At 49.4% G+C, this 16,382-nt stretch overlaps 1 protein-coding gene across 1 annotated transcript in view; it reads right to left on the minus strand.

The window, feature by feature from the left end:
* Positions 1–290: 290 nt before the first annotated feature.
* The window catches only part of VIPR1 (vasoactive intestinal peptide receptor 1), a 100,120-nt gene continuing 84,028 nt past the window's right edge, over positions 291–16,382 (minus strand). The window contains exons 7-13 of the mRNA XM_044425305.1: positions 15,005–15,158; positions 14,616–14,676; positions 13,415–13,481; positions 10,208–10,299; positions 2,962–3,100; positions 2,312–2,353; positions 291–811 (exon numbers count right to left, since the gene is read on the minus strand). Of these exons, the coding sequence (XP_044281240.1) occupies positions 620–811; positions 2,312–2,353; positions 2,962–3,100; positions 10,208–10,299; positions 13,415–13,481; positions 14,616–14,676; positions 15,005–15,158 (747 nt within the window). The 3' untranslated portion in view covers positions 291–619. The remainder of the gene's footprint in view (positions 812–2,311; positions 2,354–2,961; positions 3,101–10,207; positions 10,300–13,414; positions 13,482–14,615; positions 14,677–15,004; positions 15,159–16,382) is intronic.

Genomic DNA, 16,382 nt, shown 5'->3' on the forward strand with positions numbered 1-16,382 from the left:
TGCGAGGGCTTCTTACACAGTCCACAGAGAGTTGTCGCTGGTTAGAACTTGCTGTGCCACCGTCTCCTTGTTCCAATAGTTTGGAGATGCATCTCTGGGGACTGCCTTTGGGTGCTGGAAACGTGTCCAGCATCAACAGAGCCTGTACCAGCTCTGGGGCTGGGGCAGCTTTCCGGGTTCTCGAGGGAAAAGTAGCTCCTTTGAGGGCTGTCGGCAGGGGGAAGGGGCGCATCCCTCCCCACAGGCGACCCTTTGCAAGCCGTTTCCCCTCTGGCTCTTGGCCACAGCAATCCCTTCTGTTCCCTTCTTTTCTGGGAGAAGTCAACAGACATCCCTGCCTCTCCCACCAGCTCTTCCTTGTGCTTCACACGCAGCGATCATGTCATGTTCAGGAATATTTCCAATGCCAGCAGTTCAGGAGCTGGGAAAAGCAATGAAATCAGCCCTCCAAATGTGCCTCCCGCACCCAGGACGGCTCAGTTCCAGTGTACGCACCCAGTTTGGTGCACTCATCTCTTAAAAAGTCGGGACGTTTCATCCGAAGCCGAAGCCGTGGCTGGCCCCATCTTCCTCGCCTGCCTCCCGCCCATTTGTCCTCTCAGTCATCTGCTTGTGGACCTTAGACCAGGGACAACTCGGCCTGGAAGCTAGAGCATCGGCAGGATTTTGGGCTACATTTGGTCAGCATAGAGGTTTGGGTGCTGAAGTTGGTGCCGTTGCTGCCCAAGGATGGATGGTGGTACTTCAGGTCAGAGCCCAGGAACCTCTCCATGTGCCACCGGCGCCATTTGCGCTTCAGCTCACCTTGAACCTAGGGAGTGAAAAAAGGGAGATGCCTCATAAAAGGAAAGCGGGATGGGGAGGGAAGAGGAAAAATCAAGTCTTTCAGCAGGGCTGGTATAATGGATCTGCTTCCACACATTTTGAGGGAGGGCTGGTATAATGGATCTGTCCTAATTAAAATCTCTAGGTTTATTTTTTAATGGATCTTCCCATGTGGATCTTGCAGATCACATTGTGAATTTCCCTGCCAACCTGATGTCCCAGACCAGAGCCACTGGTGCTCTGGATAGGTGGCCATAGACTGAGGGACTGTTTCCTTGGAATATCTGAACTTAAAAACATAAAAGAACAGGGTGAGAGATGGGACAGCCGGATCCTCTTGATCAGCTTGGTCTCTTCTCCTATAACTGTCCAAGTTGATCATTATAGAAATGGCTATAACCTTATTTGGGCATTCATGACTCAACTCCCTGAGGTTCTCTGTTCTCGCACCTGGTTAATTATTTTCCCTTGCTCTAGCTTCTGAATAAAAGCATTTGCTTTCCATGGACAGGAAAATTGCGCATTTTCAGATATGAAAATGCACACTTTCCAAGCAGCCTCCCAACATTTCCCCTCAAAGGTTAAAGTGTGAAAAAGCACACTTTTCACACACGCACTTTCTAATTTGAATTCAGTCTCAGGAAATAGTGAAAACATCCTCAGAGGCATGTTCAGCATTGCTAACAGGAGCTAAATTCTTGGATATCTCTACACGCAACTCCCAATCACATGGAGGATGGGTGTGGGGCCTTGTTTAGACTCCCCTCCCTGCTGCTCCCCTGTTCATACACCGGGGGGGGGGGGTCTATTGAGGCGATCCTGAGAAGGAAACCCACATAATAAGGATTCTGCATCACCAAGGGATTCTGCAGACATTCCCTCCCTACAGATTTTCTCCCCACTGAATAATTTTTACAGCTGGTGGCTGAGCTTGCTTTTTCCTCTTCCCTCCTCCTCATGAGTTCCTTTTGTGTCGTGCCTTTCAGATTGCAACCCTTCAGGTAGGAACTGTTCCTCCACCCCACCCCACTAATATCTGTGTACAGCACTCAGTAAAATTTAGGTACTTTAAAAATGAATAATTATTATAGCAGTAGCAGCTGTCCCATTTGGTGTGAATTCCTGGTTTTTTGGAACCCAGAAATGAAAGCATCTTGAAATTAGCACCCTATAAATTATTATAAAAAGGCTCTGGGAGTTTGGAGAACAGCTTTACATCAGTGGCTCATTTGGAGCATCACCCTGAAGTTATGCCACACTGAACATAGCCTGATTTTGGTGAATAATTTCATATATGAAATCATGAATATGAAATTACTTTAATATCTGTAACTTCATTATTTTATATACTGTGACATGTTGCATTTTGTCTGATAAAGTTAAAAAGCAATGTTCACTGAATTTAATTCCCAAATTAGCAGATGATGAATCTATGCAGTATGTTTGACCGACTGGTCCCAGATACGAAGGATACTTTCGGTCTCACCTCTCCATTGAGGAAGCAATACAGGACGGCCACTACAAAGCCCTAGAAGACAGGGGAGGTAATGGGAGAGACATGAATGGACAAGCAGATTTTATTCCCGTGTCTGCTCTGGGCATGGCTTTACTTGTATCCCTGCCCTCTATCCCCAAGACTAAGGAAAAGTAGGCTCTGGTAAAGCTATGCCAATTCCCAGCGGAATATCGCATGCAAACGAATTCTTCCCAGGAAAGCAGCACGATTTATGTCCCCTGATGGGGGTCAAGCCCCCGCAGCTGCAGTACCCCTCACAGATGGCCACCCCACTTCTGAGATTCCTCCCATGAAGGAGAGCCCACAGCTTCCCACGGCAGGGTCTGTTCGGCAGCCGAGCAGATCTTGCTGCCAGGATGCGTCTCTTCGTGTTGAGCAGAAATCAGCCATTTCCCTGCCTTTTCTGCCACCGGCTCTTGCCCTGCCACCAAGCACAGCGTGTGACCTATTGGAAGGGGACTATCGTGTTTCCCATAATCTTCTCTTCCCCAGGCTAAACATATTCATTGCTTTTGGCGGTTCCTCTTCGGCCTCTGCTTCCAAACCCCCCGCCGTCCTGGCGGCTCCGTTTTGGAAAGCCTGCCACACACCCAAGCCCTCCATGTGCCGGAGCTGCTCACCTGAAAGGAGCCCAGGACCAGCTCAAAGACAAGCTTCACCTCCAGGAGCTCCTTCTTTGCCGAGTCAGGGAAGAAGGCAAACATGGTGTAGTGGATGCCAAAGAGCGGGATGAGCAGCAGGGTGGACTTGGCGAGTCTCCTGAAGGGCAGAGCGACCGGGATTAGGGGGCACTGGGGGAGAGGGTGTGCCGGGGATGATGGGGCACACCTGCTGATCCCCGGCTGTCTCACTCTGCACCTGCCCAGCTACTGAGATCGGAGGGGGAAGCCCTTTTGAAGGCACGGTGACGCGCGGAGGCCTGCTTTCAGGGCGCGCGTGCCAAGGGCTTTCTCCAGTGTGTCCCCTAAACAGTGGCAGGTGATCCTTCATGGAGAACGATCTCCTCTGACCCCAGAGGTTAGAAAGGCCCATTTAGCCTGCAGTCCTACACATTTAAACAAAGAAGCAAAGCCTGCAACTCCCAGACTGCCGTGCTGTCTAAAAATGCATTCTAGACCTATTTATTTATTTATTTATTTATTTATTTATTTATTTATTTATTTATTTATTTATTTATTTATTTATTTATTTATTTATTTATTTAGGGAGCTTCTATGTTGCCCCATTCGCCGAAGCCTCGGGGAGGCTCACAAACATAAATAAATAACATCATATGAAACAATATAATTTAACAGTATAAATTAAGTCGCCCTGGCCAAAGAATAAAATAAATAAATAATATTAACAATTAAAATAGCATTTGAATAAAAAGGTCTTGGCCTGGCGCCGAAAAACAAATGACGGCGCCAGGCGGACCTCTCTGATGAGCGCATTCCATAGATTGGGCGCCACCGCAGAGAAAGCCCTCCTCTGAGTACCTACCCTCCTAATTTCTTTCACGGAGGGTTCCCGGAGGAGGACCTCTGCCGCCGATCTCAAGGGGCGGGCGGGCATATATGGACGTAAGCACTCCTTTAGATACCCTGGTCCCAGGCCGTTGAGGGCTTTATAGGTCATCACCAACACCTTGAATTGGGCCCGGACTTCAATGGGAAGCCAGTGAAGCTGACAGAGGACTGGAGTCATGAGAACATAACGCTCCGTCCCCGTCAGCAGCCTGGCAGCTCTATTTTGAACCAACTGAAGTATCCGGACCGTCTTCAAGGGCAGCCCCACGTAGAGCACATTACAGAAGTCAAGTCAGGAAGTCACCAACGTGTGTGTCACTGCCGCCAGGCAGTCGTTCTCCAGGTAGGGGCGCAGCACCTGTACAGGTGCAGCCCTCTCCGTGCAGTGGGCAAGAAGGAAGCAATGCAAACTGTTGGGAGTGGAAGAGGCAGCTGTTCTCGGCACGTGGATTCCTTGGAGGAGGAGGAAGCTTGGGAAATGAGGGCCCTGGACGCAGAGATGCCGGAGGGAGGAGAGCTTATCCCAAGGCTGCCATCTCCAGCTGTTCCGGCAGACCCGGGAACTGACCCCAAGGAAGGCTTTTGGAAATAGTTTCTGGGTAGGGTTCAACAAACCACTCTGTGCATGCTCAGAGACTTTTTCTTTGCTGGCTATCGTTTGCTGGATGCAGATTTGAAACGAAGCCCTTTGCCTTTTGAGAGCAGAGGGAATCTAGCTCGCAATAGCAAGCCGATGCGGCAGAGACACAATGGACAGATACTCTGCATTGATACAATAAAATGCCAGTCAAAAGGTAACATGACCGGAAGCCCATGGAGCGTGCGAAGGAGAGAGAAAGGATGTGGGCCTTGAGAGCCTTCTTGGAAATCCTGAAAGGGCCCAGGAATGCTCCCATAAAAGGGGATCCCGGCACACAAGCAGCGGGAACGGTCCTTCACCGAGCCACACAGCACGGTGCCGCTTCTCCCGAGCTGCACCTTCCGCTGCAGGGGGGGAGAGACCTGTTTCAACGCAAATGAGTACCTCCAACGCAGAACGCAAGCCCGGCAGGGAGGAAGCAAGCCCAGGGGACTTTGCCCTACATGCAGGGCGGCGCGGATCCGCCAGCTGCCCTCCACCACGTCAGGGAGGGCGGCAGAAATATGGAAAGCCCTCAACCTGCGGTGTGAGAGCCAAGCAACACCTCTTCCTAATCACACAGAGGAATTATGTGCGATAGGCTTTACTCCAGTGTAAATGCACGTGGCCCAGAATCAGGTGCTCCAGGAGGTGGGGTGTTAAACTTTCTCTTCTCACCAGTATTCACCCAGAAATTCCATGTTTGGCCCAGAGTAATATTCACATAAGAAGAACGTTGTGAGCCTGGCTGAGCCGTCCACAAATCCTTTGGACTTCAACTCCCATCAGCCCCAGCTAGCAGGACCAATGGCCACGGATGCTGGGAGACATGGTCTGAAAATCAGGAGTACGGCCCCAGGCGTGATACAGTCCCAATTTGGAATGACCCACCAAGGGCCTGTTTAATCTTTTGTCATTATACAAGTGATTTACCAAGTGGCCAGAATAAAACCCTTCAAAACAGAGAATTAATGGTGATTGCTTCTAAATTTAGGCTCCCCCTGATTGACTGGCATTAGGGGATGAGTCATTTTGTATACCTGGCCCTCGGACTGGAGGGAAAGCATCTTGGCGAGAAGCCAGCCTTTTAAAGTTATCAGCTAACGATTCCTTTAAACAGACATTTGCTAGAGAGCAAAGGCCACCAGAAAAGGGAGGTCAAATGGGTTCCAAACCTAGCCCACTAAGATAAATCCTCATTCCATCAGAGGCAGGAAGGATTAGTTCTTTTGCTTAAAAAGCGTATTAAAGAAGTCTGGAAAAAGTCTCCTTCGTTCAAGCAGGACTAATCTTCGAATGCACCCAGGAGGTGGCCGGCAAAAGAGCTTCCATTGCTCCAGCTGGGCTCACCAGCTCCCCCAGGACCAGCTTGGGCTGTGGGGGAGCTTTCACCTGGTACCTGGCCAGCCGCAGAAAGCATTCTAGTGGGTGGCTAAGGCAGCAACTGCAAGCGACACGGGGCAGGGGCCTGGCATTTTTTTCCGGCTCCTATTGCTCCAGGAAGTACCTTTTCTAAGCACGGGGCTGAAAAATAAATAACGCAGGGCGCAATCCTATGCAAATTTGGACAGAAAAAAGGCGCACTACCCCCAGCCCGTCCCAGCCAGCCAGTGGAAGATGATGCATCAAGAAATTGATGCTGCGAAAGAATAAGAGCCCCGCCTTCAGCTCCTGGTCCTCGACTCTAGGAGAATTTACAGTCTGGCTTATTTATAGATTGCCACATTTCGCTGCGCTTCTGCTCTGAGGCGTCAGCAGCAGGGTTCACACAATCCAGGTGAACTGTGGAGGCTTAAGTAGCAACTGTGACTTGCAGGTAACCCGATGGCACAGAGTGGGTTGTCGTGTCGTGAGAACCCAGCAAGTGTGGGCCATTGGCATGGTAAACCAACCGATGGCAGGCAACCCCTAAACCCATAACCCACCCCATGCTGGGTTCGTACGGCATGATTCAGCAGCATTGGAGGGGTGGGTGATGTTGGGTTTCAGAAGGGGCAAACCACAGTGGCTTGATCAAATTGTGGGTGCCTCTGATGGCCCGTCCTTTGACCCATCCACCCTCCACCATGGTTTGATTTGACCAGGGCTTTTTTTGTCATAGAACGCACCGGAACGGCATTCTGGCACCTTTTTTTCAATGGATCTTACGAAGTGATTTTGGCGTAGCAGATCAGCAGCAAACATCATTAACATAGCGCCTGCAGGCTGCTATTGTGTCTTCGATCTGCTATCTGATAGTGAGAGACAGCAGCTCAGGATGCTGCTCGGCTGCTCGGCTTGGGATTGGTGTGTGTGCTTACTGCCGGCGGCAACATGAGTTCCGGCACCTTTTTTTTTTTTTAACAAGAAAAGCACCGGATTTGACCATGTGAACCCAGGATTGGGGCCTCAGGCAGGCCTGACTGGCCCCTGGACTAAGGGTTCACGCCCATGATCTAGAATGATGAAGGTTTCCAGAGACTGCATCTTTTTGTGGAATGTTTGTCAGTCCTATCATCCATTTGAGAGCCGGTGTGGTGCAGGGGTTCAGAACGCTGGACTCGGATTCCGGAGATCTGGGTTATAGTCCCCACTCAGCCATGGAGCCAACTGGGTGACTTTGGGCCAGGCAGAGTCTCAGCCCAACCTACCTCACAGGGTTGTTGTTGTGGGCATAAGACGGAGAGGAGGAGAATTATGTAACCTGCCTGGACTCCTTGAAAGGAAAGAAGGTGGGAGATAAATGTAATATGAATGAATGAATAAATGAATGTGGAATACCTTTCCTCACAGCCATCTTTGCTTTATTCATTTCTACTGGGCATTCCCAAAACAGAATAAGCTGATTAAGGTGGAGGGAAGAATGCCGTCAACTAGAACACGAGAACTGCCCTGTTGAATTTCTTTTCCCTTGCACGTCGCCACTCCGCTGCGCTGAATGTTCCCGTCCTTGGCCTCCTCTTGCTTGCAGCCAACGGCCTCCTGGAAGAGCCACCCTGGCCCCCTTTCTGGCTATCCCCACACAATTGGGGGCTGCCATTGCCCCGGCCAGGGGCCTCTTTTCTGATGCTCTGCCGTCCTGTGTGTCGTCCGTCCCGGACTCCGCTTCACTCATTTTCCACCCGTCCCCCTCTGGCTGCCCATTACAAACAGGTGTGTCCCAAGGTGCTTTGTTAATTAATATCTAAGCACTGCCCTATGCCCCGTCTCGGCTCCGGGATCGCCTGACGAGGCTCTGGGCCGCACGGGCTGATTTAATCAAAACGTTTTGAACCGGGGGCTAAGAGCGCTTGCCTTCCCCGGGCCGGTGTCCTTCAGAGGTGCTGGACTGCCATGCCAGAATCCCCAGCCAGCAGGGCCAGTGGCCATGCCGGGAGGGGATGATGGGAGTTGTAGTCCAGGGCAGATCTGGAGGGTGGCCGGCTGGCGAAGGCAGCTGCTGCAGGATGGGGAGAAATGCAGATAGGCTGGTGCACCAGCAGTAGGGTTCGGGTTCAGATCCCACTGAGCCAAGAAGTAACCGACCTGGTCCTATTTTCATGGGAGACACTGAAAATACACTGGGGAGGGGAACTCTCTCTATGCAACCCTGCATTTCTGGGAGAAATACCTGGGGCCTGCAGATCCAAACATGTAAGACCAGTTCTGGCCCGCTTGGGTTGGCTGCCTGCATGCTTCCGGTCCCAATGCAAGGTGCTGGTTTTAACCTATAAATCCCTATAGGGCTTGGGACAGCGATCCCATTCAGAGCGCCCCTTCCCACTACAAGCTGCTCTGGGGCCTTCCTCCGAGTACTGACTCCAAGGGAAGCACAGAGCGGGGCGACAAAGTGGAGGGCTTTCTCGGTGGTGGCCCCCCAGTATTTATTTTATTTTATTTATTTTTCAATTCATATCCTGCCTTTTTCCTCCAAAGGGCTCAAGGCAGCTTACATCTCCTCCTCCATCTTATCCCCACAACAACAGCCCTGTGAGGTAGGTTGGGCTGAGAGTCTGTGACTGGCCCAAAGTCACCCAGTTGGCTCCATGGCTGAGCGGGGACTCGAACCCGGATCGTCTGAGTCCCAGTCCCATGCTCTTACCTCCCCACTGTGGCCAACTAATGCCAAATTTGTCACCTTTCCAGTGCCAGGTCAAGATGGCCTTCTGAGCCGAGGCTTTTAAAGACCTACCTGGCTCCCTAGAGGCTTAAAGGCAATGCCCATCCCAGGTGCTTAGCCAAGTCTCTCTTCGTTATTGTTTGGTTGTAGCTTTTAAACTCTCCCTCTCCTCCCCACAATTTTATATATTTCTGTCGCATTCTGCCATCTGTTTTATGGACTGTTGTAAACTGTAGAGAGCTTCAGGGGTACAGAGATGAAATAAACCACAGTAATGAGGAACAAGCAGCGGATTGCCAGAAATCTCTCCCAGAGGGTGATTTACAAGGGCTCGGGTCCTAGGGAGGGCCATGCATGGGAAAAAAACGTCCCTTTTGTCCCCAAAAATCTTTCCTGCAGGGCTAAGGGGACCCAGGGACAACGAAATGCTTGTGGCAGCTGCGGCAGTTCCAGGGCCTGAGAAGAAATTTGGGGAGGGAAGGGAGTTTGCCTGTTCCAAGAGGCATTGCAGAAGTTCAAGGAAGTCTTCCTCACAGACCAGCTGCCATCAAAGGCATGGCTGGTGGGGGCACAAGGAAGGGATTTTTTGGTAGCCACCACCAGGCACCGAAAGCCCCCCTCCCTGCCGAGGGGAGCTCAGTTCGCCCCCACTCTGCTGTCCTGTTCATCAGGCCCGGATCATTTTCTCCGGGCCGGTCTTTGGAATATAAACAGGTTTGCTGGAGAGGAATGTTGCCTGTTTATTAATTCCTTCTTTCTTCCAACGCTGCATTTTTCACTGATAGCATCTTTATGCTGCGTGCTAAGAGTTTCTTAATCTGGATTTATTGCCACCTACCTGGAGGGCTGATTGGGTTTCTTTGGCAGGGGCGGGGAGTGCAATGGAAAGAAAATACATAAATAACTTGGAACTCGCACGGTTGTTACTTGGGAAGTAGGGCAATCCTGGGAAGCCGGTTTAGCAAGGGGTTAAGGGCACCTCCTTCTCCTGTGCACCTTCCCAGCTCTAAATTCCCTCTAGCAAAAGCAAGCTGAAAAAACGTTCATGGGATTGGAGGAGTTACGTGTCCTGAACTCCAGCAGAAATTCAGCAACTGCTTATCTGCCCGGAAGCAGTGTTGGCAACTGCCCACCGGGGGTGCAAGACTCAACAGCTGGGTTCGGAGAGCAGTTTCCTCTGCTCCCCCCTTTCCAAACTACTCCTGTCCTAAAGTCAACTGTGGATTTTACGTCACAGCTGTCCGTAGGTAGAAAGAACTAAGCAACAGGGTTTTTTTGCCTCCACTTTGCCCCAGGACCAAACAATATGCTCTGTTAAATATGGTGCAAAGACCTCCTTCTAACTTTCTTTGGACACTAGTGTAATGTTGGTGGGGTATCCATTTTACAACCAGCCACTTTCCCCCTGAATTTGCAGGGGCTAAAGAAATCGTGCTCAATCGAGGCTGATTCATGTTTTTCTTTTGCCTCAAGTGGGGGAAGCACTTGGATGAGAAATCCCACCACACATGGATCCAAGACAGCAGAAGGCACCCATGTGATTTTATGCCTCCTGGGACACCTCAGAGAGCAGTCAAAGCAACCCATTTTTAAAGCCCAAAGCAAAACCAGCATCCAACGACTATCACCTCAAGCTGCACGGTGAAAGAACAGAGACTTACGAATATTGGCTTGTTTCGTTTCGCCCAACATCTGGAGAGTGAAGTTTCTGCACTAGTATCCGGATGATGCAAATGAAGAGAATGAAGTTGATCTGCGGAGGAGAGAAAGCAAGGGGACGGGGTGGAAAAGGGTGGTTTAAATCCCCTTTCTGTAAAGAACAGCCCATGAATGCCCACCTAGGGATAAATTCTGCTCCTGGGCTAGCCCAGCTCTTTCTCCCATCCTGCCAAGATTTGCTGCACTTTGGGGCAGAGGTGTGCAAAAGCGTGTGAGAAAGCAGTGGAGGGCGTGAGCTCATTGAGTGGCATGCCATGTCCAGGAGTGTTTCACGCACAGCGCAGCGTTTTTCTGGGGAAATGAGAAAATACGGACAACAGAGGCAAGACACGGAACGTGGCGAGCGACAGGGGAAAGCAGGACAGGACGGCAGCCATCTTGGGCCTGACATCAGCCATCTTGGGACTTTGCGTTATAACATCTCAAGAATGATGATGTCAAACCCACAGAGCACAGCTTCGCACCACGTCGATGCCTGGATGGGAAAAGAGCCTTCATAGTTAGTCAGAAGGGATGGAGGTGGGGGGAGAAGGTGGCACGGGATAAACCTGGGGCATCGCTGTGGTCTAATGTTTCTGCCCCGAGCCGGGGAATCATGAGCAGGCTAGTGGTGAGCGGTTTTGCAAGGCCATGAGTAGCTTTCCTAGTTCTTAAAAAACTTTGTTTTGAAAGGGCCAAAACATTTTGATGGGCTGCAGCACTTTCCCCCTTGATAGAAGATGCAAATGCTTTAAGAATTCCACTACCTTGCAGCGATTTAATTGAAGCACGTTGGTCTGAAGTAGAATTTCACTTCAGGGGACTTATCAGCTGGGTGGACAGATTCCTGAATTCAAAAGCAGGGCTTAGCCATCATTTTGCAAGAGGATGGTACAAAAGCAGAAGGATTAACACAGCTCCCCCGGACCAGAGATGCCTCACCCTCTCCTGACTTTTACCTCTTTCTAGGAGAAATGCTCCCCACAGATAGAATAAGAACAGTTTTAATTTCATATCCTCTTAACAGCAATACAGAAAACACAGCCTATCTTTCAGCAACAGTGAGAAGGAAGCACTAGTGTCGAGAAGAAACACAGATCGCTTTGGGTAAATGCACAGCAATCGTGCATTTTAAAAATCCGCTTTTTAAGAATGCTTTCTTCATGTGGTCAGAGATAAACAACTGTTGTTGGAGCTCTGGAGAGAGAGGGCTGGAAACATGCCTGAGCTGAAAGTGTCTCCAAAATTCTATTTTGCAACATCTTCGTAACTGACCCCCACCAAAGCAAGTTCTTGCGTTTTGTGTACAGCCCGAGATGGAAGGCAGAATGATGTGGAGCAAAACAGAAACCGACACATCAAATGAGACCTGATTGAGGGCTCAAGGTTACCCATCTTTAGATATAAAAGGTCCCACAACTTCGACCATGCTGCCTCTGGCCATAGCAGGGCTTGCTTTGAGGCAGAACTGCCAAAATCTTCCTTCCCTTATATGTCTCATGGAGCTGATGGGTGGACAGATAAAAGGAAGCCCTTCTTCACACAAGGTATACTTGATCTATGGAATTCGCTGCCACAGGAAGTGCTGGTGGCCGCCCATTTGGAGGGCTTTAAAAGGCGATGGGACAGATTCATGGAGGAGGGGGAGGCTATCTGTGGCCACTAGCCCTGCTGGCCATGGGCTCCCTCCTTCACCAGAGGTGGCCTGCCTGCAGACGCCCATTGCTGCAGAGCTTGCACAGGTGGAAGTCTTGTACCCATCCTGCTGGAGGGATCCTGGGGGCAGCTGGTTGGCTACCATGCACACAGAGCGCTGGACTAGGCGGATCCTGGGCCCGGCAGCTGGGATCTGGCGTCACGACTAAGCCTGAGCTTCTCTTCTCCGGTGGGAGAAAATGTGTGCAGGTGCAGCTGATCTGAGTGACGACCAGCTGGGGGAAGCGCTCAGTACTGTCGTGGCCACGGCTCAGCTTCGGGGCACACGGTTTTCGTGGCTGGCAAAAGCCGGAAGGCTCTGAAGTTACCCTGAGGCATGGCTAGAGAAGCGATTCTCCAGCCTGCACGTCCAGGGGATGGCTCCCCTTGCTCCAGGTCTCCCTGCACTGGAGGAACACGGTTGGAGAAAACAGTTCTGTGCTGGCTCTCCAGATCTGCTAAGTCCGGGGAAACCCTCAGCTCCCTCTGCCCCAGGCCGCTAGTGGGCGGAAAGGTCTTGCAGCCTTCTTGGGCCAGACGGAGGATGTCCACAGCCGGAGACCCCATGCAGGCTCTGGATCCGACCACAATCGATGGAGAGCAAAGCCAGCACCGCTGAACTCTCCGAGCCACCCGTAATGTCTGATGAGCCAGGCCAAGCACTGTGCTTGGCACCGATCTGGATCATGACCTCCACCTTGGTGGCAAGGCAGGGCGATGGAACCTATTGCTGAAAATGGGCTACTGTGAACTTATTTATCTATTTACATGTCTTTGTAGGCTGCCTATAATTGCCAAGGCCTTCCTAGGAGGCTTACAATGCATACATCACACTAACAGCATAAAAACACATTAAAACAAAATGAATTAAACATCTATAAAAACAATTAAAAGGACCACAGCATACAGGCTAAATGTTAAAAAATTTCCTAAAACAGTATGTCTTTGCCTGGTGCCGAAAGGAAAACAGAGATGGCGCCAGGCGGATTTCCCTGGGGAGGGAGTTCCAAAGATGGGGAGCAGCAGCAGAAAAGGCCCTTCGCCTGGTTGCCCCCCGCCCCTCGTCTCCCTGAGGGGCGGTTCTTGCAGAAGGGCCTCCTGGGCTGATCCAAGGGGGCGGGTGAGTATATATGGGGGCAGGCGGTCCTTTAGATATGGCCATAACCTGCCAGAGGAATGATTTATTGGTTGGTTGGGACACTTAGTGGCACTTCGGCAGCTCAAAGGGAAGTTGTGAACACCGACTTGCAGGACAGCAGCCATGAAGCAGGGTGAGCAGCGTCTGAATTAGGGTGAACAGAAAAATCCCGCTTCCGTTCTGGGTAAACGAACACCCACATGCCCAGCACACGCCTTTCCCAGTTGACAAAGTTCTGGCAGATTCTTCTGATTTTTTGGCACAGGTTGGGGAGCCAGAGCCAAGCACAGAAGGTTAGCCTCACTTTTATAACGGGTGAAAAATGCAGAAACTTTACCAGTATCGAAACCAAAATGGGAGCCTTGATGATCCACCAGTAGGACGATTCGATTAAATCCCAGCAACTGAAAAACATAATCTGGAGTCAAGAGCGCCTTGCAACGTACGGGGAGGTGATAATACAGAAGATAATAATAATATACGTGGGACTCCCATGTCTTCCAGAGGATTTTCAGATGCTGTGCGGGGTGTTGGGGAAATCCACATGGACTCAGGTGAGTCCAGGTCTCCTGGAGTACATTTTGTAGTGGATCAGTTTTCTCATGTCACGTGGAGTCCACATGCCAGCTGATTTTTTATTTTGCATATTTTTGCACAAAATAAGCCAGGGTGACTTATTTTATATTGTTATTTTTATATTGTTATTTTTCGTATTTTAACTTCATGTTGTGAGCCGCCCCGAGGCTTCGGCGAATGGGGCGGCATAGAAATGTTTTAATAAATAAATAAATAAATAAATAAATAAATAAATAAATATCTCCAATCAAAAATGCCTCTCTTCCAAACTTAAAGGCTGAAATACGTGCAATGGGGGATTTGGGAATTCTTGTCCCATTCGCACATTTCCGGAAGGGTGAATGTGTGCAAAGACAAACAAATGCATTTGCACCAATGTTAAGCCCACAAATTGTGAAATTGCCCGAAAGTCTGCAAAAAGCCACTGGAGTAGTTTTCTCTCTGTTTGTATCACTCCACGCATGGGAAGAAAAAGCAGTTATAGGCCTTTATACGCTGCTGTTTCTCAAGTCAGACTACAGATCCATCTACTTCAATACTGTTTATACAAAGGGTGGCGAACCTATTCGGGACTGAAATCTAGGGAGAAACTCTTGGGATTTGTATTCCAGAACAAGATGGGGCCATTGGTAGAAATGGCAAAGTGGAAAAATCCAACCCACCCCCCTTCCAACATTCCATTGCTACCGATTTATAGCAGCAAACATGCCTATTTGAAAGTAAGCCTCGGTAGCACAACTGATCACAAAATATCAGGACTTGGCTCCCTCCATCCCGCAGGGAAAGTCTCCACCTTTTGTGCTTCTTTAACTGATCTTCTCCCTTAGGAACACCTGAGAATCCTCTGAGGTTTAAAAACTCGCAGTGCAATACTAGCAGGAGCAAAGGTAGGAAAAATTCTACTTCCTGGCATTTTTTAGCTGCCAAAAAAATTATGTCGCTGTCCGATTTTGCTTGCTTACCCTTCGTTCTCATAGTGGATCCTGGTGAGGGTCCAGGCAGTGATAAACAGTGTTGGTGCACCTGCGCAGAAAGGATCAAACTTAGATTTTCAAGGTATATACTACAGAGATCTACTCAAAGCAGCTCCGAAGAAACAGGAGAAAATTCAAGAAGAAGGATAATTTGTGCATCGTACACGAACACTCACATGCACACGCAAAAGTCAAAATTGCCTCTCAACTGGAGATGCCACGTCGCACAACATTCTGGATTTGACATAACAGTGTTGGTGCACTCACAAATGCAGGGTTAGATTTCTGCAGCACAAGGTCCAAACTGCAACTCCGGGAGGCCGGGACGCTAAGGTAGACCTGCCCCCATAAAAGCAGTGCTCAAGGAGGTTGCATACCCCAGCCAATCATGATGTAGCACCAGAAGTATTTCCTCTCTGAGAAGAAGGAGATGACTAGCAGTGTGTGAAGGTACAACCCTTCGACGAGGAGCCAAAAGAAGTTGGCCATGATGCAGTATTGGAAGAACACCATGGCTGCCTTGCAGCCCACCTGGAAAGCAAGACAGAAGCAAAGTTTCTCTGAGAAGGTGTTGGATAGGTTGGTTTGGTGTTTGTTTACTCTAGGTTACATACGTGCCAATCTAGCAGCATATATCTATCAAAAATAGTTAAAATATCATTTTTGTATTGTGTGCGTCTAATGAGGGATGGAAAGATCCGGTTGGAATCTGGCTCTTACGTTTCCTGGACTTGTGTCCCACACTTGGCCACAGCCAGGAAGTGAGCAAAGCCGAGACAGAGCCTGAGGATGCTTGGGAACGGTGCCTGATTCTGTGTGCAAAGCATGCAGTTCGTTGTGAAAGATACGCAACTTACATAATTCTTTGTGCAAAGTATACAAAGCTTGCAAGTCGTGGGTATGGAAGCAGAATTCCACTTGAATTCGCTTCTTGCAGGATGCCCCTGCAGGTGGGCAGGAGGCAGATTTAGGGGAGAGGGAAAGTGGGTCAGGATCTGGGGAGCTGGACTGAGGAAAGCTGACAGGGTCCTCCCCCAGTCCGGATTCCTCACACATCCAGTGTCACTCCAACATAGAGCAGGACTATGAAATCAGTGGGACTTAAGCTGGACAAATGCTGGATACTACCCTGTCAAAACAACATGATCATGATCAGAACATTCATCTGGTCAGGGCGACTTCTTTTACATTGTTATTTATTTTATATTGTTAATTTTATATTGTTATTTTTGTATTTTATTGTATTTTATTGTGTTGTAAGCCGCCCCGAGGCTTCGGCAAGGGGCGGCATAGAAATGTTTTAATAAATAAAATAAATAAAATGAAGCACACAATAAAGGCAATACTACTCAATGAAGATCATCGCACTTTTCTGGGATACTTATTGAATGCCTCTAGAAGTAATTAAAAAGCAATTAAATTCTCTGTATCGGCATGATTTAAAAAAATCGGTAAGAGAAATAATTACACAGCAAAGAAAGTGGACAATTACCACATTACGGTTTGATAACCTGGTTTGTTGAGAGCCTTTTGGTTGCCTGGTTGAGCATTGCAGGAAACCGTGGTTTAGGGAACCAGGAAACCATACAAGAGTAAAAAGGAAAGGGTGGGGAGAGGCACATGGGCTTTACTTGATCTGATAAGCCAGGCACGGCAAACCTGTTCAGCCTGGGGAGAGAAGTCAGTGTTAGAGAAGTCCCTGGAAACTGCATTCCAGTGGAGGAGCGGCCAACAGCAAAACAGATGGGGCCAAAT

This window comes from Varanus komodoensis, unplaced genomic scaffold (genome assembly GCF_004798865.1).
Source record: "Varanus komodoensis strain SLA01 unplaced genomic scaffold, ASM479886v1 scaffold15, whole genome shotgun sequence".
Classification (NCBI taxonomy): Eukaryota; Metazoa; Chordata; class Lepidosauria; order Squamata; family Varanidae; genus Varanus; species Varanus komodoensis.